General features: G+C 42.0%; 2 protein-coding genes across 5 annotated transcripts in view; both read left to right on the top strand.

The window, feature by feature from the left end:
- Positions 1 to 10,209, top strand: part of Ankrd17 (ankyrin repeat domain 17) — a 147,571-nt gene extending 137,362 nt beyond the window's left edge. For 2 of the 4 annotated variants that reach the window (XM_057773135.1, XM_057773134.1), the window contains exons 31-34: positions 2,995 to 3,243; positions 4,606 to 4,784; positions 6,140 to 6,304; positions 7,803 to 10,209. In XM_057773135.1, the coding sequence (XP_057629118.1) occupies positions 2,995 to 3,243; positions 4,606 to 4,784; positions 6,140 to 6,304; positions 7,803 to 7,862 (653 nt within the window). In that variant the 3' untranslated portion in view covers positions 7,863 to 10,209. The remainder of the gene's footprint in view (positions 1 to 2,994; positions 3,244 to 4,605; positions 4,785 to 6,139; positions 6,305 to 7,802) is intronic. The other 2 variants (XM_057773137.1, XM_057773136.1) reach the window with 1 other exon arrangement.
- Positions 10,210 to 14,478: 4,269 nt separating this feature from the next.
- Positions 14,479 to 25,699, top strand: LOC130876424 (cytochrome c oxidase assembly protein COX18, mitochondrial). Its single transcript, XM_057772943.1, has 6 exons — positions 14,479 to 14,829; positions 16,249 to 16,349; positions 19,290 to 19,453; positions 19,775 to 19,899; positions 22,315 to 22,422; positions 25,257 to 25,699. Exons 1-6 carry the CDS (start codon positions 14,515 to 14,517, stop codon positions 25,428 to 25,430), a joined length of 987 nt encoding a protein of 328 aa, XP_057628926.1. The 5' UTR covers positions 14,479 to 14,514; the 3' UTR covers positions 25,431 to 25,699.
- The last annotated feature ends 356 nt before the right edge of the window (positions 25,700 to 26,055 follow it).

The raw sequence follows: 26,055 nt of genomic DNA, 5'->3' as shown, positions 1-26,055 counted from the left end.
GTAAGGAAATACTGTACCAAACTGAGACCGAAACCCAGCAGGGAAAATTCCAAATCCTGTTAGTCTTAGCTGTTGTCAAAGAGCTTAGATGGCTCTGCCCTCCCAGCTTTGCTGACTGCTACACTCTTCTCCTTTTCAAGTTGGTTCTACTTGTGTCCACACTGCTGTCTCTTCAGTGGCTTCCCTTAACCATGGAGAAAGATTCCATAACCCCTTACTCCTTTAAAGCCAGAACTGCATGCTTATGCTGTCAAAGTCCTCTGTTTGCTTGAGTTACATTTGCCCAAGAGTTGTTTGTTGCCTTCCTGTGTGGTATGTGTTTTTCTTATCATTGTCTTGTTAAATTGGAAGCTTAACTGGTGGGGTCTTGCCCTGAGGGCACCACTTTTTTCATTGCTTTTTGTGCAGAGCTTCTCCTAATCTCTTTCAGCATAAGCCTTGTGTCCAATATTAAATTTCCTGGTTCCCCCTTTCTTCTCCAACTGTACAGTTTTCATCTCTTTTTGCCCAGCTTGCTTTTTGCCCAGCTTGCTCTTTTTCATTGTAGAACTGAGTAAGAATGATTCCTAGCCACCAAGTGACAAAGTCAAGTATTAGGCCCTGTGGAAATCTCTTCTGCAGATGAAATTAGTCCAAAACTTTTTGGTCTCAGGCAGATTCTTAGGACAAGTGCAGTTTTTGTCAGAATGTCACATGAATGGTGTCTATTCACATTGCTACTATTGTTCCCCTCTGAAACATTGAACTGAGTCTCCATAGTAAGCATAGCTCTCAGCTCTACTGTCTTGTTCATCCATACTAGGATGGCCCATTAAGTGCCTCCTGGAGTGTTCACTTTCCGAGTCTAAAGTTCCAAAGTCTTCCACAATCTTCCAAAAAAAAGGAGCATGTTTGAGCATGTTGCAGCCATAGGCATCCCCTGGAACCATCTTTTTTCTTAGTTATGTTTTTGCTTCTCTGAAGAGACATCATGGTCAAGACAACTTACAGAAGAAAGTTCATAGGGGCCTTATGATTCCAGAGGGTGAGAGTCCATATGCATCATGCATGGCAGGGAGCATGGCATCAGGGAGGAGGCATGATGCAGGAGAGTAGCTAAGAGTGCAGAACTCTCCCGTAGATGTGAGGCAAAGAGACAGAGACAAATTACTGGGAATTGCTTGGGTTTTGGGGTTTGGTTTTTGTTTTTTAAGACATAGTTTCTCTACAAAGCCTTAGCTGCCCTGAAACATACTATATGTAGATCAGGCTGCCTTGGAACTCACAGACATACCTGCCTCTGCCTCCAGAGTGCTGGGATTAAAGGTGTGTGCTTGGGCCTTTGAAACCTCAAAGCCCATTTCCAGTGACACATCTTCTCCAACAAGACCATACCTTCTAATCATTTTCAAGCAGTTGTACCAACTGGGGGCTAAGTATTCTAACATAATAGCATACAGGGAGTCATTCTCATTTAGACCATCTCAACACCAAAAGCAGGTGCTTACAAAGATTACAGTTTGAGGAAACTTTGGATGTAGCTCATTTGGTAAAGTTCTTGCCTAGCATAAACAAGATCTTGGATTTGTTCTCCAGCACTGCATAAACCAGGCATGGCAGCAGGTTCCTAGAATTTTAGCACCTAGCACTCAGGAGGTAGAAATAGAAGGACCTGAAGTTTAGGGCCAAGGACTGAAGAATTAATTGTATTGCTTGGTAAGAATACTTGGCTGTGTAAAGAGAAGGACCTGATTTCAGATCCCAGCACCCAAGTAGAAAACAAGGCGGGGAGGCCTGTACTCTTGCCTGAAACCCCAGAATTGTGAGGGGTAGATCCAGGAAAGAAATCCCTTAGAGCTTGCTGCCTACCAGCCTAGCTCCAGCTCCACTGGGGAACCCTGTCTCAAAGGCAGAGTGACAGAGCAGGGGACTTAACATCCTTCTGTGGCTGTGGCACGCACACCTGCATAGGAACAAGTGCATATACCACATTCAGACACATTATCCTTAGCTGTATAGGGTGCCCAATACCAGCCTGGACTAAGTGGGCACACACTTAATTTAAACATTGTTCTTTTAATTGCTTTGGTTTTATATTTTAGCAGCAAGTATTGACTTAATTAAATATTAATTAAGCTGATTTATTAAATGAAGAATTGACCACTTTATAGCATTGAGATCGTTATAGTTTGCCATAAAGTATGTGGTTTTTTTTATAAAACATGAGCGCATGTGCACGGTATTGAGGGTTGAGCCCAGGGTCTCATGGTTGCCAGGCAAGCACTGTGTCACTGAACTAAATTACTATACATTAATTACTATACATGCATGCATGTATAGTGTATGTATATATATACACACACACAGTAGTGTATACACACACACACATTAAAACCTAACTACAAATAGTATGTATATGTGTGTGTATGCTGTTTATATATATATATATATATATACACACACAGACAGTCTTATTATATAGCTTAGGCTAGCCTTGAACTTAGTCATCCTCTATTTTGTTTTATTTGAGACAGAGTCTCACTATATTGTCTTGGCTATCCTGGAACTTGCTATGTGGACCAGTCTACCTTTGATTAGAGTGCTAGGATTAAACGTGTTTGTCTGTCGCGCCCAGCTGCAGTTACCTTGAATGATTGAACCTCTGGAGCTCTGTAGTGACAGATGTGCACCATCATGCTCAGCTTAAACATTGTTCTTAAAGTAGAAGAGAAAATTATTTCAAAGGAAGAAAGGGGAGATAAGAAGGGGGAGAGGGGAGGAGGGGTCAGAAAGTAATGGGAGTAAATGAAGTATAATGGTGTATATATTTAAAAATGATTCAGAGAACTTCATTTCTTTGGATGCAAATCAAAAGTTAATTAAAAGTATTCTTATATTTCAACTTTCCTTGGGAAAATGTATATTTTAAGACGTCTTCAGAATTTGAGATTTGGTTTTACAAAATTAAATATTCTACAGAGTACCTGTATTCTATTTCAAAATATCATTTTCCAGAGTCTCCCGCACAGTCGGTATCCTCTGGCGTTCGTGCACCGTCTCCTGCCCCATCATCAGTACCTTTAGGGTCCGAAAAGCCCAGCAATGTCTCTCAGGACAGGAAAGTTCCGGTCCCTATTGGGACTGAACGTTCTGCACGTATCAGGCAAACTGGAACTTCAGCTCCATCTGTTATTGGGAGTAATTTGTCTACATCAGTAGGACATAGTGGCATCTGGTCCTTTGAAGGGATTGGTGGCAATCAAGGTATGATATACTGTCATATTACTGGAAGGTAAATTTATTTGTTTAGCTATCTCTTAATAAATTTCACATTATTTTGATTTTTTGAGATTTTGTTTATGTGCGTGTGTTTTTTTCTGCATGTATGTCTGTGCAATATTTGTGTACCTGGTGCCTAAGGAAGCCAGATGCAAGGATTGGATCCCTGAAACTGGAGTTATATCCAGTTGTTAGCTGCCATCTGGGTGCTGGGAATCGAACTCAGTTCCTCTGAAAGTGCGGCCAGTGCCCTTAACCACTGAGCCATCTCTCCTTTTCTCATGGTTCCTTTCAAGGAATTAGCCTGTTTCTTCAGTTAGACTAATCAGCTTCTTTTCTGGTTTCATGTGGTCTTTCCTACTGCACTTACTCATCTCTGAAAATAATACAATGCACATAAAGAATTGTGACTTTTTGAGTCTCTCTTGTTTACTAGGCTGACCTTGAGCTTACTGTGTAGCTGAGACTATCCTTGAACTCCTGATTCTTTTGCCTTCACCTCACAATGATTCAATTACAGCTGTCTGCCATCTTGCCCCATGCAAGCCTACTTGTATTTTATTTTGCCATATTAAGATACTGGTATTTCCTTTTTGATCTTTTGGCTTTCAGCTTTATTTTTTAATTTTTGTAATGTTGTGATCGTTGTTGTTTCTGTTAAGTGAATAAATTTTTATGTAAAGGATTTCTCATGTGACTCTTTCACTATCCTTCAAGATTACTTAAGATCAAGATTTCTCAAGATAGCCCTTTTTCAAATAACTGATATGTCCAATTGCACTATCAGCCTACTTACCAGAATTCTTTTGTGTATTATGTTATCTTTGCTTGAAGTCATGAAATTTGTGACTTCAGAGTTCTCATTCTGAAATCTTTGGCATCTAATTTCTTCAAATATTTTACTTTAGGAACTATTTAAGGGCAGATCTATTTCTCATTTGTGTCTCTCTCCCCTGCACCTCCTGCAAGAATGAGCTTCTATCATGTTCATTCCCAAGGTAGCATGTTGAGGAATACTATGGATCCTAGGGTATGTTAGTGCCTAAAATCAAAAGATAGGCATAGCTTGTTAATTGTCTTATAGTTCCTTCCCACGAACTTAGGCTGAGAAAAGCAAATCCACACATTTACTATATCAGGCATTTGCTATTACTGTGTGTAGTCTTTTTTTTTTTTTATGTTTTATGACACTGTTCACTAAGCAATGTGGAAATAACTGCTGTAAAAATGTAGAATATTTTGAAAGAATTCTCAGTTTGCAATAAAATGGAAATTATAAAGTATTTCTTATAAACTGTACATTGATTTTGAATGTTATCAACTCTGGTTTGTTTTCTTTCTCCTCAGACAAAGTAGACTGGTGTAACCCTGGGATGGGAAACCCCATGATTCACCGTCCAATGTCTGACCCAGGAGTGTTCTCACAGCATCAAGCAATGGAGCGAGATAGTACAGGGATTGTAACTCCTTCTGGTACATTCCATCAGCATGTTCCTGCAGGATACATGGACTTTCCTAAAGTTGGGGTAATTCAAATAAGCATTTTCATCATTACAAAACGTTTTTCTTTTTTGCTTTTTTAAAATGCTTTTTTCATTCTTTATTTTTATTTTTTGGTTTTTCAAGACAGGGTTTCTCTGTAACAGCACTAGCTGTCCTGGACCTTGCTCTTGTAGACCAGGCTGGCCTCGAACTCACAGAGATCTGCCTGCCTCTGCCACCTGATTTCTGAGATTAAAGGTGTGTGCTACCACCCAGCAAAATGTTTTTCTTATTCCTAATTATCTCTCATTTCCAAACATAAGCATCTGTGATTTCCTGTTGGGGCTTTTACAAGTCAGACTGGTTAAAATAGAAATAGTTTTCCTAGTCATTTAGGGGACTTTTGTTTTAGTAGTTTTTTAGTTGTTTTGTTTGTTTTGGTTAGGATATGTATCTTTTTTCTTTTTTCTTTTTTTTTTTTGTTTGTTTTTTCGAGACAGGGTTTAATTGTGTGTATATGTAAGTATGTATGTGCACATGGATCATGTGCTCACTGGATCATGGGACTAGAATTACACGAACTCTTGAGCCATCAAAATTGAGACCTAAGAACTAAATTCAGGTATTTTGCAAGAGCAGCAAACTGAACTTTAGAGCTGTCTTTCCAGCCCATTTAGTATAGTTGGGGGTGACCTTAACTTCTGGTCTTCTGTATCATCTCTCGTGGGACTACAGACGTGAGTTACCGTTATACCTTTAATGGATTGCTTTTTTAGAACTACTTTGAATATGGTATTCTCCTTTATACAATGTGCTCATTTTGTATTTTGTTCATAAGACAGGTTCTCTCCATGCAGCTCTGGCTGGAGTGCAACTCACTTTACAGATCAGACTAGCCTCCAACTCAGAGATCCACCTGCTTCTGGCTCCCGGCCGTCGTGTCCAGCTTTATTCTGCTAAATGAGCTCTTGTCAGAATAATTTATCCTGCCGGGCAGTGTTGATGCACACCTTTAATCCCAGCACTCGGAGGCAGAGAGACAGGACGATCTCTGTGAGTTTGAGACCAGCCTGGTCCAGGACAGGCTCCAAAGCTACAGAGAAACCCTGTCTCAACCAGCTTATCCATTCATAAAGTCAGTTGGGGTGTTAAAATCAGTTTTAGGGCTTTTTACTCTCTGGTCTGTTTATTTTTGTTTTCTGAGAGGAAATGTATCCTTGACTGGCCTGAAACTCACTCTGTAAACTGGGCTGCCTTTGCCATCTGAGTGCCTGTTTCTGTTTTATGTTTTCCTATTAGTCCTTGCAAAATTGTATTTCAGAGGTGGGGGAAAGGCAAAGAACAAAGAAAATAATGAGTTGGATGTTAATGTCTCTCTTTCTTTACCCCTTTGTTTAAGGGTATGCCTTTTTCTGTATATGGGAATGCAATGATTCCTCCAGTAGCAACCATCCCTGATGCCACTGGAGGACCCATATTTAATGGCCCTCATGCTGCAGACCCTTCTTGGAATTCACTGATAAAGATGGTTTCAAGTTCCACAGAAAATAATGGTCCTCAAACGGTAAGACTGATTATTTAGTAAGCAGTCACTTAAATATTTACAAAATACAAATCAAATAGACTTTAGGTAAAAATAATAGATCACAATGAATATAGCCTGTAGAGGAAAATGAAATGTTTGAGAAATGATACTCAAAATTTTTTAGTTAATTATAGAAAGGTATTTTATAGAATATATTCTATAGCAGACAGTATGTAGAAAAATTTAAATTACAGAGCTGGACATGGTAGTACACACCTTTAATCCCAGCACTAAGCAGGTGGATCTCTGAGTTAGGGGTTTGCCTGGTTTACATAGAGTTCCAGGCCATGTAGGGCTACATAATAAGACCCTGTTTCAAAAACACACAACAAAAAAAGTTGCCAAGTGATCTTCATGTAGAATAACTTTATACTCATAGTAAAATTCATTAATGTGTAAATAGCTATATAGGCTTATGTTTTTAACAGTGTCATGCCAAAACTGTATATAACTGAAAACTTAGGAAAATGGCTGTACACTTGGGGTGGGGGAGTCTTGCTCTGTGCGGTCTGACGCTCACTAGGTAGCCCAGACTGATCCTGCTTTAGCTTCCCATGTACTGGCATCATAGGTATAAGCAACCATACTTGACTCATGCGTAAGTTACTTGGGTGTATGTATATATATGTTCAGTATTTCTGAATGATTGTCCTTCCACAGCAATATTTATGTTGTCAAGTAGCTAGTTTTTAAATTGCTTGAGTGTTTGAATGCTTGTCAGAGTTTCAAAAAGAGAAAGGAGAAGCAAGAAAAAGAGGTTTGAGGTATAGTTTGGTGACAGAGCGCATGTTTAGCATTCTTAAGGCCCCAATCAGGTACGGGGGCATTGCTGTTTATTTTCTGTTGTTTCCTAATATGTTGCAAATTTTCAAGTGATTTTTTTTTTCTTTTGTGTGTATGGGTGTTTTGCCTGCATGTGTGTCTTCATGCCTTGTGCCCTTGGATCCTGGAGGTTCCTGGACCTAGAATTATAGACACTTGAAAGCTACCATGTAGGCCCTGGTAATCAAACTCAAGTCTTCTGTCAGAGCATCTTTGCTCTTAACTATTAAACCATCGATCCAGTCCCCTGTGCTCCTCCTCTAGCTTTTTTTTTCCCCTCCCTCTTTCAGGTGGTTTTTGTTTTTGTTTCAAGACTGGGTTTCTCTGTGTAAATAACCCTAGCTGTCCTGGAACTCACTCTGTAGACTCAGGCTGGCCTTGAACTCACAGAGTTCCTCCTGCCTCTGCCTCTCGAGTGCTGGGATTAAAGGCTTGTGCCACCACCAACCCCACCCCACCCCCCGTTTTGACAGAAGGTCTCAAGTAACCCAATTATCCTTGAGACTCACTCTGCAGACGAGGATGGCCTTGAACTTTCAAGTATTTTCTTTCCTTCCACAAACCTTTTGAATATTGAATGAGATTAGTTCATAGATATTTGATTGTTTTATTTGTTTAATTTGTATTTGGTGAAATACATGCTCTGTATTTGTAGGTGTGGACCGGACCCTGGGCACCTCACATGAACAGTGTGCACATGAACCAGCTTGGCTGATGAGGATAAGCCTGTTAGCCTGCAGATTCCTTTCATTCAGAGGAAATCACAAGTGGCCGAGAAACTTTTTTTATGCTCCCAAATCATTCTACTGATGTGCTTGACTGAAGTGTGTAGGCTTTTTGCAGAAGAACTTACTAACTGACCTATTTTCTGTGAACATTTGTGACTGCCCATTCTCCATCGTCATCCGTTTTTACCTTAGTTAGCATTTTTCTTATCATTTTCTTCTTTCTTCCCCTCTTCTCCTTTGGACTTAACTTTCTGTTGAAGCTGTTCTTGGCTGGTTGGTTTTAGTACTGTAAACTGCTTCTGAGCAAACACGGAAATTTAGCAAAATTATGTAAACTTGATCCTGAAGTTTTAGAATGGCAAATAAATGTACAATTGTTTACATAACAGAAAAGGCTAAGCAGAAAGTAAATTTCAATATGTCAGTATAGAGGCTCTACTTTATGTAGACTTAAATTAATGTGAGATATGTACCTTCATATTCAGAAATCTGGATGTTTCCTTCATACATTAAACTATTAATAAGCATAACTTTTCTACTTGTGTAATTTAAGCATAAAGTAAAATGATGGGCATTATCGGTGGATGTTTCCCTGTGTTAGCTCTGAAAACATCCAGCTTGCTCCCTTTTGGGTTTGTAGCAAGGCGTATAGAAGAAATTTCTGATTTTCCATGTCTTTATTACATTTGTCACACTTTCAAACTAATACACACATCTCTCTTCAGTTTGGGACTTTGTCTTTGCCACTATTACTAGTAAGATTCTCTTGCTCAGTAGTGAAAAACATCCTGTAAAGCTTTTTACCATAGCAGCTGCTACACAGCGGTGCAGCATCTTCAGTGGCATCAGTGGTTTCTTCTTACGAGGAAACTTAAGACTTTGGAGAAACTTAAAAGCCACCACAGTTCTCAGTCAGCATATACTGTTTATTTTTGAACAATCTGGCATATTTTATATTGGATAATATTGATTCTTAATATTGGCTTCTTGGTCATAAAGAGACAGCATAAAATTTTCCTTTTTCAAGCATCTTATGTCTTAGGTCGAAAAGCTCCTAGCTTTCTGCACTTATTGGTAGCAATGAAAAGGATGAACAGCTAACTTGGGCCAAGTCAAACATGAGTGTTTGAGTTTGTTATTAAGATGATTTTTATGGTCGATACTCGAATACAAGGATTATAAAGACTACATTTAACCTGTTTATATGTGATTCAGGGCCACACTAAACTACTCAGTGGGAATTATATATTCCATCCACTTGAAACAATAAACAATAATGTATACAAGAAGAATATGTGTCCTACCCTGTCTCCTATGGAAAAATAGCTTAATGTGGTTGAAATATAAAACAGTGCATACATGAGAAATACTGTATATATCAATTTGGTTTTTAATTAGATACAAACTTCACACTGTAAAACACGATCTAAGGCTTAGATATACCACCTAGAGTTGATATTGATATCCCTTGGTTGTCAGAGGACATGAGAGGATCTCTTGCCACTGCTGACCCAAGTAGAGCATGTAAGATTGGTTTCTCAGACCTACCCAGCCGTTTGTAAATGGTGCACTTTTCTCTTCAGTTAGGTGTTGTTAAGTATAGACATTTGCTTTTGCACCTATGATAAAGACACACAAATTAGGAGAAGAACACCCTACAAATATAGCCATGAGATTAAAAAGTCAGCACTTTACAAAAACAAAACAGAAAAGCCTGTTTGATGTTATTTAACATTTTGTATTGAATTTTGCCACAGGTCTGTCTACTCCACTCCCACGATTGTTTTATGTGATAATGAGGGTTATTTTCTACCTGAAATAATCTCGTTGCAGAGCAGACACTACTCAGCATGTACTATGCATGTGAGTGGTTGTATTGTAAGGAAGAAGGGTGATAAACTGACCATTTTCTTGAATTTAAAATGCGGAGCATGAGAATAGATTGGAGCCCTCTATCTCTGCACTTAGTCAGGCCTGTGGGAGGACAGTGCCACAGTACTACAAGTTTTGTACTAGGAGCATTTTTCAAATACATTTTTATACTTCAGATGTAATATAGAACATTTTTATTTAAACAATAAAAAAACAATTTTCGAGACCATGTAGGTCTTTTTTTTTTCCTTTTGAAGTATGTGATTATCTCTGCAGACTACAGTGTGCTTCTCTTTCAGAAGTGAGCTCCCACTTTTCCATTTCCAGTGCTAATATCCCAAATTACTGTGTGATCTGTGTACACCAACTATTCCACTTTAGAAATGGCTTACCTCAAGCCTTTAATCCTAGCATTGGGGAGGCAGAGGCACGTAGATAACCTGTGAGTTGGAGGCCAGCCTGGTCTACATAGTTATAGGACTGCATAGAACACACCCCCCCCAAAGATCTTGTTAACCGTTTCAAACAAAGTCCTTCGTTCTTGCCTTTCAACATATAGTATTGAGAAATGATTAAAACATTCCTCTGAAGAAAATTTCTCCTGTGGCCTATTATTAGTAAATATTTGTTCTCTGGGAAAACAGAAAAAGTAGTATATTAAATAACCCTGTCTCATCTGTTCACAAAAATAGTATTTGGGCCGGGCGGTGGTGGCGCACGCCTTTAATCCCAGCACTCGGGAGGCAGAGGCAGGCGGATCTCTGTAAGTTCGAGGCCAGCCTGGTCTACAAAGGGAGTTCCAGGACAGGCTCCAAAGCTACAGAGAAACCCTGTCTCGAAAAACCAAAAAAAAAAAAAAAAAAAAAAAATAGTATTTGGTCTTTTGCTTGTTACCTAAATATGTACTTGATAAAGTTTGTATACTGTGTTATTCACTGGGATTCTCCAAATCACAAACCTTTTTAGGTCCTCTGATTTAGTTCACTGATAATTCGTAAGAACACTCATGCCCACAGATCTGATATTATAGAACATTTAGAGTATTTCCAAATTTTCTGAGTAACAAAATTCAGGAGTCGGCATGATTTTCAAATGATTAAGATAATCAGTATTTTACTTTGTAAATTGATCTGTCCAGGTGTTTTATACTGTTTAATGCGTGTGTGCTTCTGGATTGATTGGGAAGTACACATCTTCACAGTTGCAGCCGTTGGCTCACTCGCTGTCTTCAGATGACTGCACCTTACAACTTGTATTATTCTACATTGTGACTACAGAATACCACCCCTTAGGTTTGGGATAAGTATGTAGAGAGCAGCATTTTGCTGGCCTAGACAGAAGTTCTTCCCAGTGAGACCCAGTCTTATACAAGGTTTTGGTAGCTGTTTGTTACAGCCTCATGGTACACTGCTGCCTTAAAGGAGTTTAAAAATAAAAGCCAACCTCTGATGAGAAATAAGAAGCAGATTCCAGGCCACCCCTGACAGGAAGATATGACACAATGTTTGATACAGAGATACAAGATACTAATTTCCATTAGGGGATTTTCCTGTTAAAGATTAAGCCAGTGTGGTGGCATCTGCGAGGCAGAGGCAGGTGGATCTCCTAGTTTAAGGCCAGTTTCAGACCAGTCAGAGCTACATAGAGAAACCCTATCTTAACCTCCCCTTCCCCACAAAAGTAAAAATATGCCTATATCTGATTCCAAGGAGTTACTTTTAACGATTTCTCAGAACTTTTAACGATTTCTCAGAAGAATAATTTATCTCTAATTTAAAATTTTCCCCAAAGGATTTTAGAAATCATATTTGTGCAGGGCGGTGGTGGCACATGCCTGTAATCCCAGCAATTGGGAGGCAGAGTCAGGCAGATCTCTCAATTTGAGACCAGCCTGGTCTACAGCACGAGTTCCAGGACAGGCTCCAAAGAAACCCTGTCTCAAATAACCAAAAAAAAAAAAAGGAAAGAAAGAAATCAATCTTATTTGGAAAGTGAGCACTCTAAATGGCAGCATAATCTATATTAAATTTTGAGTAGTATCTTAATCTTCTATACTAAAAATTCCAAGGTTGAGGACTGGAGTAACGGTAAAGGGCTTGCCCAGTATATGTCAGGTGATTAATCCTAGTACTGAATGAGCTGGAGTGGCACTTGCCTGTCACTGAGCTGAGGTTGGCCTTGAACACTGGGTCTTCCTGCTCTTTCTACTAAAGTCTGGCATCCTGTTTATACCCCCAGCACACTTGACTTCAAAGATGCATCCTATATATCCACCAAACAGTTATTATGAGGGTGTAAGTGCAGTAAAATTGAGCCAGGGCTGCTTCTAAGATCAGTTTTTCATAATTATGCTGATTGGAAGTCACAGCAAATGTCTTAAATGCTGATCAGTCTAAAAATTATGGAATGAAAAACATTCATACATTCAATATACACACACACACACATAGATGTGAAAATTTTTGGAACAACTTGCAGGCTACAGTCCAACAATGGCTACTTGTGATAGGGAAGTGAAAGAACCTACTAGTTTCTCAGTTCCACAAGCCTGGGTGTCTCAGCCTGTCTTCAGCATGTGCTGGAATCCCTAAGTAGGATCCAAGGCTAGTGAAGGAATGTGTGTGCTATCAAGTAGAGGATTGGGGGGGGGGGGACAGTGTTACCGGTAGCAGTAGCCCCTCACTTCTATTTTTAGGTCTTTTGAGAAGGATCTCTGGTGAGATCTGACACTAGTGCAGATTGCCTAGAGTACAAAGTCAGCCTGGGCTATACAGTGAGTTCCAGGATAGCCTGGGCTATAGCGAGGAACTGCATCTTAAGAAAAAGCCCAAATCCATGTCTGATTACCTGAGACCAGTCATTACCACTCACATTACAAAGAGAAAACCAGCTTCTTCAAGTTGTCCCTCGGATTCCACAGGACTTAGGTCCTCCCACATTGCACATGAACGTGTGATAAATATGAGAGTTTTAAAGGCTTAAAAATAAATACGGTTTGACACATGGCTCAAGGTCAAAGGTCCTACAGCACAAACGTGGTGATGTGGGTAAAAGTGGACAGAGAGCACTGGCTACAAAGTTCTCTGACTTCTACAAGTCATATGCAGAACTAGCACAAATTAAATATTAATAAATGTTAATTCACATTAGAATATTTGGGGCTTTTTGTTTTTTTCTTGTTGTTTTTCAAGACAGGGTTTCTCAGCTGTAGAGCCAATCCTAGAACTCACTCTGTAGACCAGGCTGGCCTCGAACTCACAGAGATCCGTCCATCTCTGCCTCCCGAGTTTTGGTATTAAAGGTGTGCGCCACCACCACTCAGCATATTTCTGTTATTTTTACTTACTTGCATGCAGGTGCTCACAGGTCAGAAGAGGGTGTCAGATCCCTTGAGCTGGAGTTACAGACAGTTGTAATAAAAATATTAAAGATTTTAATAACTGCTTGAATTTTTTTGGTTTATTTGTAAACAAATCGTTAAATAGGCTTATTTATAAACAAAGAAAAGTTATTTATGCTTACCCGTAAATATGAATTTACTTATTTCCCAGTGTTAAAATTGGTTCTAGGTCCTCACATGGTAAACGTGGGGTTTGGCAGAGTTATGTTGTTTTAAGTAACTTCCCTTTATGCCATAGGGCCACTTTGGAAGGGCCAACTCAGTTTTACCTGTTGTCAGTAAGAAAGATGGGAAAACTTCATTTCACACATACGCTACTTGATCTTCACTTTAAATCAGTAGACGATAACGACTGATTTCTTAAGAGATAGGTAAGTTGTTTCAGAAAGGATTATGGTACAGGAACTTATACATTTAAAATTTTTATGTGGATTCATGGTTAGTTTTGAACGCAGGTATCCCAGATTCCAGAAAATAAGTTACCCGATACCTTTGGTAGGTGTGCAGTGAAGTAGGGAACAATAGCTACCGTTTGGCACTGGCAAACAGGAGAGGTTTCTAGAAATAGGCTTTGGCCTATTGTATGGCTGGGTGCTTTTGTACGAAAACTTCACGTCATCCCAATTATGCTGTAGTCAGGAACTCAAAACTGAAAATCTCACGGAGTTCGTGTATGCTTTGTGCGTTTCATTTTACTCTTTTTTTCCTGCTTTTTATGATGATGATGGTGTGGTGTGGCTTTTTTTTTTCTTTTTTGAGACAGTGCCATTGGGTAGCTTTGGCTGGCTTAGAGCTCCCTTACCTAGACCAGACTGACCTCAAATACACAAGAGATCCTCCTACTTGTGCCTCCAGAGTGACAGGATTAAGGACATGGGCCACCACCACCTGGCTGACAAATCTATCCGGTAGAATTTTGTCTAGAGGATAAAGGACGCAGACTAACTCCGCGCAAACAGGAAACACTCGTTCCACTCTGAAGTAGGCGTTTCAGCAGTGGGTGGAAACAGAACTACGGGCTACGCACGTCTTCAGCGGAAGCCGCCGGGTCACAAAAAGTACACAAGCGACAATCCTCTTGGGTGGAAACCGAAACTCAACAGCAAGGCGGTTTGCTTGCCCCGCCTACCCCTGCAGTTCCGGTTCCGACTGCCCGGAGCTCCACCCTAGCAAGAGAAGTTGTCCCGTGCGCGCCGCTTACTGCCCAGTGCCGCGTGGGAAAGGCGGGGACCTTACGTCATCTCCGGTGCGACGCAGACGTCACCGCCGTGGCTAGGAAACCAGGCGTAACCGCGGGCCGGCGCATGCGCACATCTTCCGTGGGTCCCTTGGCCAGCCTGCTGTTCCCGGTCCGCAGCGCTGTTGCCATGCTGTGCCGCCGGGGTGCCGGGTGTCTCCGGTCACTGCCCACCTTGCGGTTGCGGGCGCGGGAACTGCAGCCCGGGTGGAGTAGCTCGCGGCTCCCGGTGTGTGCAGCCGCGTCTGTGTCGGCGGCCGCGCCGGGCGGATGGTACGAGGCCCTGGCAGCGTCGGCGCCCGTGCGCGCCGCGGAGGAAGTGCTGCTGGGCGCGCAGGCAGCCACGGGGCTCCCCTGGTGGAGCAGCATCATGCTCACCACCGTGGCCCTGCGCGGCGCCGTCACGTTGCCCCTGGCGGCCTATCAGCACTACATCCTGGCCAAGGTGAGGGCTATCGGTCCCCGTGCTGCCTTCCTGCTAGTGTTAACGGTCGAGGCTGGTGTTTTGCTAAAATGGTATTGCATATGTTAAATAATGGTTGGTGACTCGAGTGCCTTCCAGTTCTTCCCACCTACCGGGTCTTTATTTGAAATATAAGTGTTTCCTAAACTTCACATTGAGACCAGTCTGCAGAAGAAATGACACTGAGAAGCCTGTAACATTAGGGACGTAAATGTTTTAACAGAGCGTCTGCAGCATTATTTCCCCTTAACTGTTCTTACTGCTCTTTATTATTAGAAAGGATTCCCTAAATTAAAAATTTGCAAACTTGGATTGTCACTCTCTACGACCCAGTGTCTGATGGGTTGTGACCTTGAGTCGGCCTTAAGACTTGTTTCTGTGGAATCGGTGGTATAGCATTCTCTTTCCTTGACTATTCGTGGTGTAAGAGGAAATCAGCAGTTTCTCTGAAGTTTCACCTTCTCAGTTCATTTGAGAAGGTGTAGTTTCACAGAAGATCACCAGGAAGGAAGCAGCCACACTAAGGCAGAAAGTGGTCACTGTGGGAATCCTTGGGATTTGAACTGAACAAGTGTGGTGCTGTTTCCTCTATTGCTGGCGTATCTAAGGCTGGAACAGGAAAATCCGGGATGCAGTTTTCATTTCATTCTCAAAATTCTAGGAAGTAGGTGCCATTTCAGAGGTTATGCACAGCCAGAAATAGAAAACATAACCAAGCATCCCTTAACCAAGAAGTTTGTACAAACTGGAATTTAAGTTTGACTCAAGATCTTTTTTTTTTCTTGTATTTTTGAGACAACAGGGTTTCACTGTAACTTTGGAGGCTGTCCTGGAACTAGCTCTTGTAGACCTGGCTGGCCTCGAACTCAGAGAGATCCACCTGCCTCTGCCTCCAGAGTGCTGGAATTGAAGGCAAGCGCCACCACCGCTCAGCTTGACTCAAGATATTTTAAGCAGGCTAAATAAATATCTAATAGTATCTTCTGCTTAAATGTTTCTGATTGCAAATGTGATCAGCAAACACTTGTAAGTAGTTGAGGGTACAGAGAATACGTGAGTGTCGTTGATTGGTGACACTGACCTAATGCGGAATCGGGGAGGAAAAGGGTTACTTGGCTCTCAGGTTCTAGTCTGTCATGAAGGGACAGCAGAACAGGAACTAAAGCAGAAACCTTAGTGGAAAATTGTTCACATGCCTAGGGCTGGCAGCCCGCAGTGGACTGGGTCCTTCTGTGTCAAGTAGCAATCAAAAACATTGTGTAGCTAATCTGATTAGATGAAAATTCTTAACTGAGTTCCTCTCTCCTGGGTGCACCAAGTTGACAGCCAATGCTGACTATAGCCGTGGTTTTCAGCAAAGATCCTTTATGTGCTCATAAAAACAACTTTTTCTTTAGTTAGGTGGAAAACTTGCAACCAGAGATAAAAAGCATCGCCAAGCGCCTTAACCAAGAGGTTGCCGTTTGTGCGCATCAGTTTGGTTGGTCCAAAAGAGTTGCCAGGTATGCAGTTTTATTTCTGTAATCATGAAATATATAAATGCAGGTTTAGGTATTCTCTTGATTGGTTCATATTAATAAATCACTGTGGAGCATGGTTGTTTTATATACTGAAATGGAAGCATATAAACAAAGAAACAGTCTTTATCCTAATTCCTGAGGAGCGGAATGGTCCTCCCATCTCAGCCTCCCACTACTTGAGTTCCTTATCCTCGTACCCTCTTCCCCCAAATGCTCGGATTGCAGATGTGCTACCACATCTGGATTCTATTTGGAGGACCCACTGAAAAGAGCCGTGTTCAGATAAAGATGGCAGTGAAGTAAGTATTGCACAAGATTTGGTGTAAGTCATAGGAAAGTCTGGAGCTGTGCGTGTAAGTAGGTGTAGTTTGCTGTGCGGTCCTGTCTTGTCTCATGTGGCCCATCTGTGTCCCCATAGCCCCCACCCCCGCACATTTTGGTTCTTGTGAAATGGTGTATAGTTCAGGCAGTCTTCTTGCCTTCCAGATGGTATCACTATAGTAATGTGCCACCATGCCTGGAAAACTATATTATACACACACACACACACACATATCATCTTTATTTGGTGCTAATAAAACAACAACAAAAAAAAACTTGACATTAGAAGAGTTGGCTCAGCAGTCAAGAGCACTTGTTTTTGTTTTGTTTTAAATCCTCGATTTCTGTGTAGCCCTGACTGTCCTGGAACTCACTATATAGACCAGGCTGTCCTCAAACTCAGAGATCCACCTGCCTCTGCCTGCTAAGTGCTGGGATTAAAGGCGTGTGCCACATGCCTGGCCTAAAGAACACTTGTCCGTCACAGAGGACCCAGGCTCGATTCCCTGCACTCTCATGATTCTGTAGCTCCAGCTCCACGAGTGCTCAACACCTTTTCTCACCTCGGGCACCAGGCCTGCATGTGGTGCGCTTAAACACACGCAAGCAAAGCACTCATACACATAAAACAATAAAACAACAAAGAAAACTTGAAATGTAGAGAACTGGTGAGACAAGGCAAGCCTTTAATCTCAGCACTTTGCGGGTAGAGGCAGGGATAGCTCTTGAATTCAAGGCCAGTCTGTTTACGTGAGTTCCAGGCCTTCCAGGTTACAGTCTGAGACTCTGTCTCAGAAAAAGAAGAAGGAAAAAAGGAGAAAGTATATGTATTGACACATAAAACATAAAGTTGTATTTATTAAATGTAGATAAACCAAAGCCTGTAGTTTAGATATTTTATTAAGAGGAATCTGAGAGCACAGCCATGGGCCAGCAGAACAGGTGAATAGCTGTTCATCTGGGCTGTAATTGTCTTGGTGAGGTGAGATTTATGACGGATAACTTAGCTGTGCTTCACTGATGCCGTGGCTGTCTAGATGTTTCTTGTGCAGTTGGCTAGTTCACATCCTCAGAAACGCTGATGTGAGGGTCCATTTTGTTGTGTGACTTAAGTTTCCAGGACCATAGTGTGCAAGTGTATGTAGAGAAGAAAAGTACTAATAAGAAGAACGGAGGGCCTAGAATGCATGCCTGTACTGTCTCAGGTCAGCACACTACAAATTGATTCAATACAACAATTACAGAAAGCCTACCTTGTACTAAATGTGTGTGGTATAAGAGATTTAGAGATGAGGAAGAAACCAGAGCAAGGTTAGTGATGCATGCATAAGAGGCTTGTGACTCAGAGGCCAGCATGAGCTAGTGACACCCTTCTTGCCACAAAAATCAGTTATTGTCCCTCAAGACCATGGTCTAGAAAGTAAGACTTTCAAACAAAAGTGGCAGTTGGGTTTGGTGGCACAGGCCTGTAATCCTGGTTCCCTGGAGGTGGAGATAGGGGAACCAGAGGCTCAAAGTTATCCTTGGCTGCATATCAAGTCAAGGTCAGCTTGGACCACTGAAGCCTTGTCTCAGCACAATGGAAGTACCAGAGCTGGTTATGGTGGTGAGTGCTATCAGTACCCACACTTGGTCAGCTGAGACCAGCCGATCTTTGAGGCCAGCCTGGTACGTAGTGTGTGTCAGGCCAGTCAGGGCTACACCGTGAGCCTTCTCAAAAAGAGAAACTGATACGGTGAACAGATTAATATAACCTTTGTTGGAAAATTGCAAAATGGAGGTCACTTTGACAGTCTAAGAATATAAACTGCACAGACCCACAGGACAGACAGGATACTTTGGGAGGTCAAGTACCTCTGTTTGCCTAGACTAGAGTTAAGTAAAATATGCTCTCAGCTGTGATATTTGCAGTTAAAATTGTGTTATACTTTGATGGGCTTGAAATCCCACTCTCCATTTTGTTTAATTTTGAGACAGGAGTTCACAAGGTAGCCTCCGTTTGCCTTCCTTACTTAGCTATGTAACTTGAGCCTGGCTTCAAGCTTCAATCCTCCAACCTCCATCCATATCCATCTCCCAGAAAAGGCTGGGATTGTGGGTATGTGCTGCATCAGCTGGTAGTATTTCTCCCTTGCTCTTATTGGCAGGGGTCGGAGAGTTGGCTCAGTGGTTAACATGGATTGATGTGTTGTTTATACATGCACATCACAGAGTATGATAAATAAAATATTTTTTTAAAAAGCTTATTGGCCAGAGATCACTAGAGACTAAAGTTGTAGTCTGACAATATCTTTAATAGAAGGCAATGTGGAAATTATTTTTATGTTTGAAATTATTGCTGTATGTTTTAGTGTCACACATTTATTAGATGAGTTGAAAATGTGTTTGGTAGATTCATTCAGTACATTTAATATGGAACATTGAAACATACACTGTAATTAAATGGTATTGCAGAATTGAAGAAAAATAAGTAAAAGGCTTTGTGCCTTCTGTTTAGTTGACCCCTTAACTGCTTATGATAGCTGAAAGCCCTGTTCACCTTATAGGGTGAAGTTCTTGCTAGTGGTCAGAAGGTGTCTTGGCTCCCTTCCCTCACCTTAGGCTCACCTATCTAAAGAACATGCGGAGGCTTGTTTCAGAGCTGTATGTGCGTGACAACTGCCATCCCTTCAAAGCCACCGTGTTGGTCTGGGTACAGCTTCCAATGTGGGTCTTCATATCCGTTGCCCTCCGGAACTTCAGCACAGGGGCAGCACGTTCAGAAGGTAACTGTGTCAGAAATCCTCATCTTTCAAATTCTTGAAAGTTGCATTCCAATAAAAAGAAAAAATTCTAGTCTTCATAACTGTGATTTACTGTCTTCCTTACATTACAGAATTTAGAATCTTAAGCATAAACAGTCTGTGTTGAGAGCAATAACTGGAAAATGAAGTAAAACAAAACAAATTGCAAATATAAATAGCTTAACTAACCAGTGCAGCTCTTCGGGGAGAGCCACCCTATGGGAGTTGTTGGGGTCTGTGTTTGTGTGCTGCTCCCTCCGCTGTCCTCAGGAATCCTGTTGTTTTGTGTTTAAACTGTTTCAGCTGCTGTTTCTGTTCAGGAGCAGTTAGCGGCTGGCGGGGTACTGTGGTTTTCTGACCTCACTGCAGTGGATTCCACTTGGATTCTGCCCATCTCCGTTGGTGTTGTCAATTTACTAATAGTGGAGGTCAGTGGTTTACGTTGGGGTTTGCTGACTGTTTATGTCATTGGGATTGCTGCTACTGCTGCTATTCTGGCGTCACATACACTCTGAATTCTGACATCAGATCAGCTCTTGGCGTGAGCCAGTTCCTTTATGTCTCTGGTGTCAGAGTCCTTTTTGTTGAAGTGAGAGCACGATGCCTGGCACAATTGCTCGTGTCTAGTCTTTGCGCTCAGGAAGCAGAGGCAGGAGAATCACAAACTTCAAAGCCATCCTAGGCTACATAACAAGACCATCTCAAAAAACCAGGCAAAAGAAAAAAATAGTAATTAAAGCTGTGTATGTTGGTACTCCTTTAATCTCAGTGCTCAGGAGGCAGAGGCTGGCAGATCTCCACAAGCTCAAGTCCAGTCTGGTCTACACAGTGAATTCCAGGACAGCCAGTGCTATGTAGAGACATGTAAAGAACCAGTCTCTCTCTCTCTGTCTCTCTCTGTCTCTCTCTCATATATAAGAGAGAGAATTTAAGAATTTCTTAATTTAAGAATTTAAGATGCATGGCCAGTGTGGTTTTAATCCACAATTGAATGGCGTTTTTGTGTATCTATTATGTGAATTTATTGGTAGGGAACCGTAAGTAACCCACTGACATTCTTTTAATAAGTGACTTAGTATCATCATTTGAATTTCTTGATGTGCTAATGTAAAGGAACACATACATGAAAAATGGGATTTTTTTTTTTAGTTGTCTTCTGTTACCCATAGCACTTCACTCAGCAATACACAGAAAGCATGCTTGTAATTTTATAAAGAGCTCAGACTTTGAGGTAAAAGTCTTACAAACCTCATGTCAGTGAGCACTGTCTTGGAATTCCAATCTACATCTTGTTAGTAGGAGACACTTTTTTTAATTCCTTGGAGCTGGGAATATAGCTTAGTTGGTAGAATGCTTGCCTAGCATTGCAGAAAGCCCAGGATCTCTACCCCAGTGCTGGATGTACGGGCATAGTGGGGCATGGCTGATAGAGTGGTCAGAAGTTTAAGGTCATTTTCAACTACACAGCAAGCTCCATGCTACCCTAGAGTATGTGCACCTGTTTAAAACAGAGAAGATGGGGTTGGAGAGGTAGCTTGGAGGTTAAGTCCCTAGTATCCACATGGCTGCTCACCACAAGCTTTAACCAATTCCAACTCTAGATTCCAACTTCTGTATGCCTCTTCTGAACCCACCGGGCACCAGAAACATGTGTGGTACACAGACGTGTACACTTTTTTTAATAAAGATTTATTTATTATATATAGTGTTTTGCCTGCACGTGTGCCTGCAGTCCAGAAGAGGATGCTAGATTTTATTACAGATGGTTGTAACCCACCATGTGGTTGCTGGGAATTGAACTCAAACCTTTGGAAGAGCAGGCATTGCTCTTAACTGCTGAGTCATCTCTCCAGAACCCTCTCCTTTAACAAAACGGGGTGGGGGGGGGGAGATCTAAAGCCATTAGTGAGATGTTGAGGTAACTGTCACGTGCAGTGTTCTTAATACAGTGCAGCTCCTCAGTTTGTGTCAGTAACTGTTTGGCAGAGAGAAAGGAGTGATGGAGGCTGGAATGAATTCCTGGCAGCTCTGTAGTCTTGTTCCGGTGTCAGCCGAAGACTGAGAAAAAGCTGTAATTTAACAGTATTGTGGGGGTGGGCTTCTCTGAACAGTTTACGTGAGTTATCTACTTCTCAGATTAACCCTGTGAGGACTATATTATTTTAATGAAGGGAAAATGGCACAGAGTTAAAATTTGTGTAAGGTTATGGATCTCTGGGAGTGCAGGGCTACCGGGTATGGAGACACCTGTCTATAATTTCATCACCTGGAATTTTGAGGCCGGAGGATCTCTTCACAGTGAGAGCCTGACTCATAAAATCAACAGCAGCATCAGGGTTGCCTTTTGAGTCATAGTCCCCCTGCATCTCACACACACACAAAGCCTGATTGTTGTGTAAGTTCATTGGTGTTGAAATTGTTGTGTTTAAGTGCTGGATATGGAGGCCATGGCCTTGTGCACACCAGGTCAAGTGTTCTGCCATTGAACCACAGTGCCAGCCCTTAAAGGTATTGGTGGAGGCTGGTCACAAGTCAGCTTTTAGCCAGGTGTTGTAGTGCCCATCTGCCACCCCAGCAGAGGCAGTGTTTGAGACTACCCCAATGTAGCTGGTCAGGGCTACATGGCGAAACCCTATCTTGGAAAAAAAAAATTTTTGAGACACTGTCTCGTGTAAGCTCTCTCACAAATAAATCTAAAAGCCAAAGATGACCTCAAGTTGCTGCCCCAGTGCAAATGCTAGGATTTAAAGAGTGTCCCACAAAGCCTGGGCTTCAGTTGCATTTTCAAATTTGTCTGACTTAATGTGCATTTTAGTAATTATGGTTTGTGTGTTCTACTTCAGATTTTCGCTCTACAAAAACTGAGAATGTCTCGTTTTCAAATGTATGTCACACACTTTGTGCGTGCTGTGTCCGTGCTGATGATCCCGATTGCCGCCACAGTACCTTCTGTGAGTACCAGTAGCACTGCATGTGGCCCGTGCTTAGCTCCCACAGCCTGGCAGCCTGCAGCTTTGAGCCTGTCTTTTACCAGCTTGACCCTTGCTGTTGAGAATGCTTGTGTGGACTGATTGGCTCATCTTTCTCATGGATGTGTCCAGCTCTGCTGTCAAACTCCTTGCTCCCCTTCCTGTTTTAATATGACAGAGCACCTTGCTCAGTCTAGCACTTGCCTATTTGACTAGCTGATCCGTTGAACAACTTCCATGTGGACTGGATCAAGGACCACAGCTCTTAAAAAAGAAAGACCGCCGAGTCCACATGGATTCATAAGTACTGCTTAACCTTGTGCTGTGGGTTTGCTTCATTTGTCCCTGTTGATACCTAAGGAAACTTTGTAAGAAATAAAAGAATAAAGAATTATTTTTACAGTTCCTTCAGTCCTTTTGTATATTTCCCACAGATAACTTTAGAAGTTGTGTTCTCCCAAATAAACGTGCTTGTGTCTTACTTATTTGGTCACATCTAGCAGTTTTAATAGTCTAGGAAGTATGTACAGTGGTTTTTAGACACAGTATATGTGGGTGGATTTTTCTTTTCTTTTTTTTTAAACTTTATTTAACTTTATTTCATGCGCATTGGTATAACGATGTCAGATTCTCTGGAACTGGAGTTACAGACAACTGTGAGCTGCCATGTGGATGCTGGGAATTGAACCCAGGTCCTCTGAAGAGCAGTCAGTGCTCTTAACCACTGAGCCATCTCGCCAGCCCCCGTAGGTAGATTTTTCTGTCCCACCAAATAGCTCCCAGATCATGACACAGAGACTTATTCATAAAAGCTTAGGCTTGTTTCTCATTAGCTCTTAGAACGTAAATTAATCCAGTTCTTTAACCTGCGTTCTTTCATATGGCTTGGTTACCTCTACTTTGTAATCCCTTGCTGCTCCTCTACATCTGACGGGGCATCTCTCCTTCCCAGCATTCTCTCTGCCTCAAATTCCTGCCTAGCTATTGGCTATTTAATTTTTTTATTAAACCATTGACAGTGGAATATCTTCACACACTGTAAAGGAATATTCCACAGCAAGTATACCCAGCTAAAAATTAGAATTTTTTTCTTAGCAAGAAAAGGAATTGTTATGTAGATGGAAACCTATAGTTCTATCTGGATGCACTTTTTAAAGTGTGTGGAGAAAAAAGGCTTAGAAATCCTTGTCAGTGTAGGGGGCTGCATGTTCTTCATCCCAGCTCACCAGGAAGCCAAACAGAAAGATCCCATGACTCTGGATGCACCAGCCTGATTCTCGGGCACTCTGATCATATGCCAAGCACTTGCATGTGTCGGGGTGCACGTGTGGAAGTCTCCTAGACTCAGTTCTCTCCTCTGGTGTGGGTTCCAGGCTTAAGCTCCTATCATCTAGTTTGCTGGCTCTGCTTGCCAGCCCTAGGCACTCTTAATGCTTTTTGTATATTGCCTTATAATTCTCCTGGCAGTGCAGAGAGGCAGGCATTGTTACAATCTCCCACTTTGATGGGTCAGACAGTGGTGGTGCACACTTTGAATTCCAGCACTTGGAGAGGTAGAGGCAGGTAGATGTCTGAGTTTGAGGCCAGCCTGGTCTACAGAGGGAGTTCCTCTACAGAGGGGCTACTCAGAGAAACTCTATCTAGAAAACAAACAAAACAACAGAAACAATCTCCCACTTTAGTGATGAGGAGGAACCTGAAACATGGAAAGTGAAATAACTTCAGTTCTGTGAACTACTCAGGCAGTCTCTGCAGACAGAGGTTTCTGTCCTGCCTGGTCCTACAGCCGTTCAGTCCCAAAGAAACACACAGAGGCCTACATTAATTATAAACGGTTTGGCCTATTAGCTCAGGCTTATTATTAACTAACTGTTATAACCTAAATTAACCCATAACTTTTGTCTATGTTTAGCCACGTGGCTTGGTACCTTTTCTCAGTATGGGATTTCATCTTGCTTCCTCTGTATCTGTCTGGCAACTGCATCTCTACCTTACCTTTTCCCAGAATTCTCTTAGGCCGGTGCCCCCCGCCCACATAGCTAAGCTGTTATTTGTAACTGCTGTGCTAATCTGCCTTTGGTGTATTACTTCTGCCCTTGGGGTCTCACCTTAAACAAGTACAGATACTTCTGTACTTACCCATTCTGTACAGTTGCTCTCATGAGTCCTCAAAGGGAGTGCATTTATTCTCCCATTTTACAGATATGAAAGTGAAGTAAGAGAAATGACCAGTGCAAAGCCAGATAGTAGTGACAGGGTTCAGCTCTGGAGAGCTTCATCCCAGGCATTTCACCAGCCACACGGTTTGCCCTCTGAGACCTGACTGCTTTCTGATGCACACAGAGCTTGAGACACATGTATGTGTAGGAAACATGTATGTACAGAAAGGCCAGCCTGGGTTCTATCACAGAAGAAGGTTAATAACTTGTCTCTGAAGAAATGAAATGCATCCTTGACAATACGGAGAAAGTGGTTACTGGGGCTTGCGATGGATAAAAGGGGCAAGTGAGGTCTGGTAAGACTGCCACCGGAAGAGGTCGCTGCCCAGGCTCCCACTGTCCATCTGTAGACTCAGTTGTCAGCACCTGTGGTGGGAAAAAACTAATAATCAAAGAAGGGAGGGTGCTTTCCTGACTCTGCCTGGTATCTGCTGTAAACACCTCGCTCTTCTGTCTCCTGCTGTCAACCTTTCTTGCTTGGTGGACCTCATTCGCTATCTTCATAGCTTGCTCAGAATGCTGGTGTGTGTGTGTGTTCACTGCTTGTGTGAACTGGCCCATATAGGAGCAGATGCTAACTGCCTGTGCTCTCTCTAGTCTCTTGTTCTCTACTGGCTGTGCTCCAGCCTCTTGGGCCTCTCCCAGAATCTGCTGCTGCGCTCCCCTGGATTCCGCCAGCTTTGCCGGATACCACCAACCAAGTCGGATTCAGAGACCCCTTACAAAGACCTCTCTGCTGCCTTTTGTGCCAAGTTCCTTTCAAGAAAATGACAGAAGTTCACTTCACTAACTTTGAAATTATCAGAAATGTCATTGTCGGTTTCATGTATTGAATTTAGGAGATTGGGTAGCATTTAAATTGCCTTTATTTAACTGTCATGAAGCCCTGTGGCAAAGATGCAATTCAGATGTATTTTACATGTTACAAATAAATGTTCAGTTGTAAAGTGTAAAGATAAGCCAGGATGCCTGGCCTTGTTCATGAAATCATAGCTTTGCTGAGAACGGCATTAGAGCCTGCGTGATCTGGGCCCAACTGTCCACACAATAAAGGTTTGTAAATTAAAGGCTCTCGTGAGATAATTCCTTTAAAACAAGATTTTATTTTATATAAATTATGTATGTGTGTCTGTGTGGGGGTCTGTACACCTGTGTGCAAGTGTCCACAGAGGTCCGCAGCTCCAGATCCATCCCTCTGGAGTTGGAGAGTTGACATGGGCGCTGGGAGCCACTCAGGATGTCAGAAGAGCAGTGTTTGCTGCCCACTGAGGCGTCTCCCCAGCCCTCCAGTGAGATTGCTGTTGGCCACTGAGCCAGTTAGCCCTGTCTGCAGCCCAAGTGACATAATTGCTTGCACTTTGGATTGGAGGGTGGTTGGAGGTCTGTTTGCATATTT

Source organism: Chionomys nivalis, chromosome 6 (assembly GCF_950005125.1).
Source record: "Chionomys nivalis chromosome 6, mChiNiv1.1, whole genome shotgun sequence".
Taxonomy (NCBI): Eukaryota; Metazoa; Chordata; class Mammalia; order Rodentia; family Cricetidae; genus Chionomys; species Chionomys nivalis.
Note: the sequence above shows the minus strand (reverse complement) of the source record. Positions and strands in the feature narration are given on the sequence as shown.

Coding starts and splice junctions, on each gene's coding strand:
- LOC130876424 (XM_057772943.1), top strand. CDS start 14,515: ATGCTGTGCCGCCGGGGTGCCGGGTGTCTCCGGTCACTGCCCACCTTG. Junction 16,350..19,289: donor TGGTCCAAAAGAGTTGCCAG/GTATGCAGTTTT, acceptor CCCTCACCTTAG/GCTCACCTATCTAAAGAACA. Junction 19,900..22,314: donor TCAATTTACTAATAGTGGAG/GTCAGTGGTTTA, acceptor GTTCTACTTCAG/ATTTTCGCTCTACAAAAACT.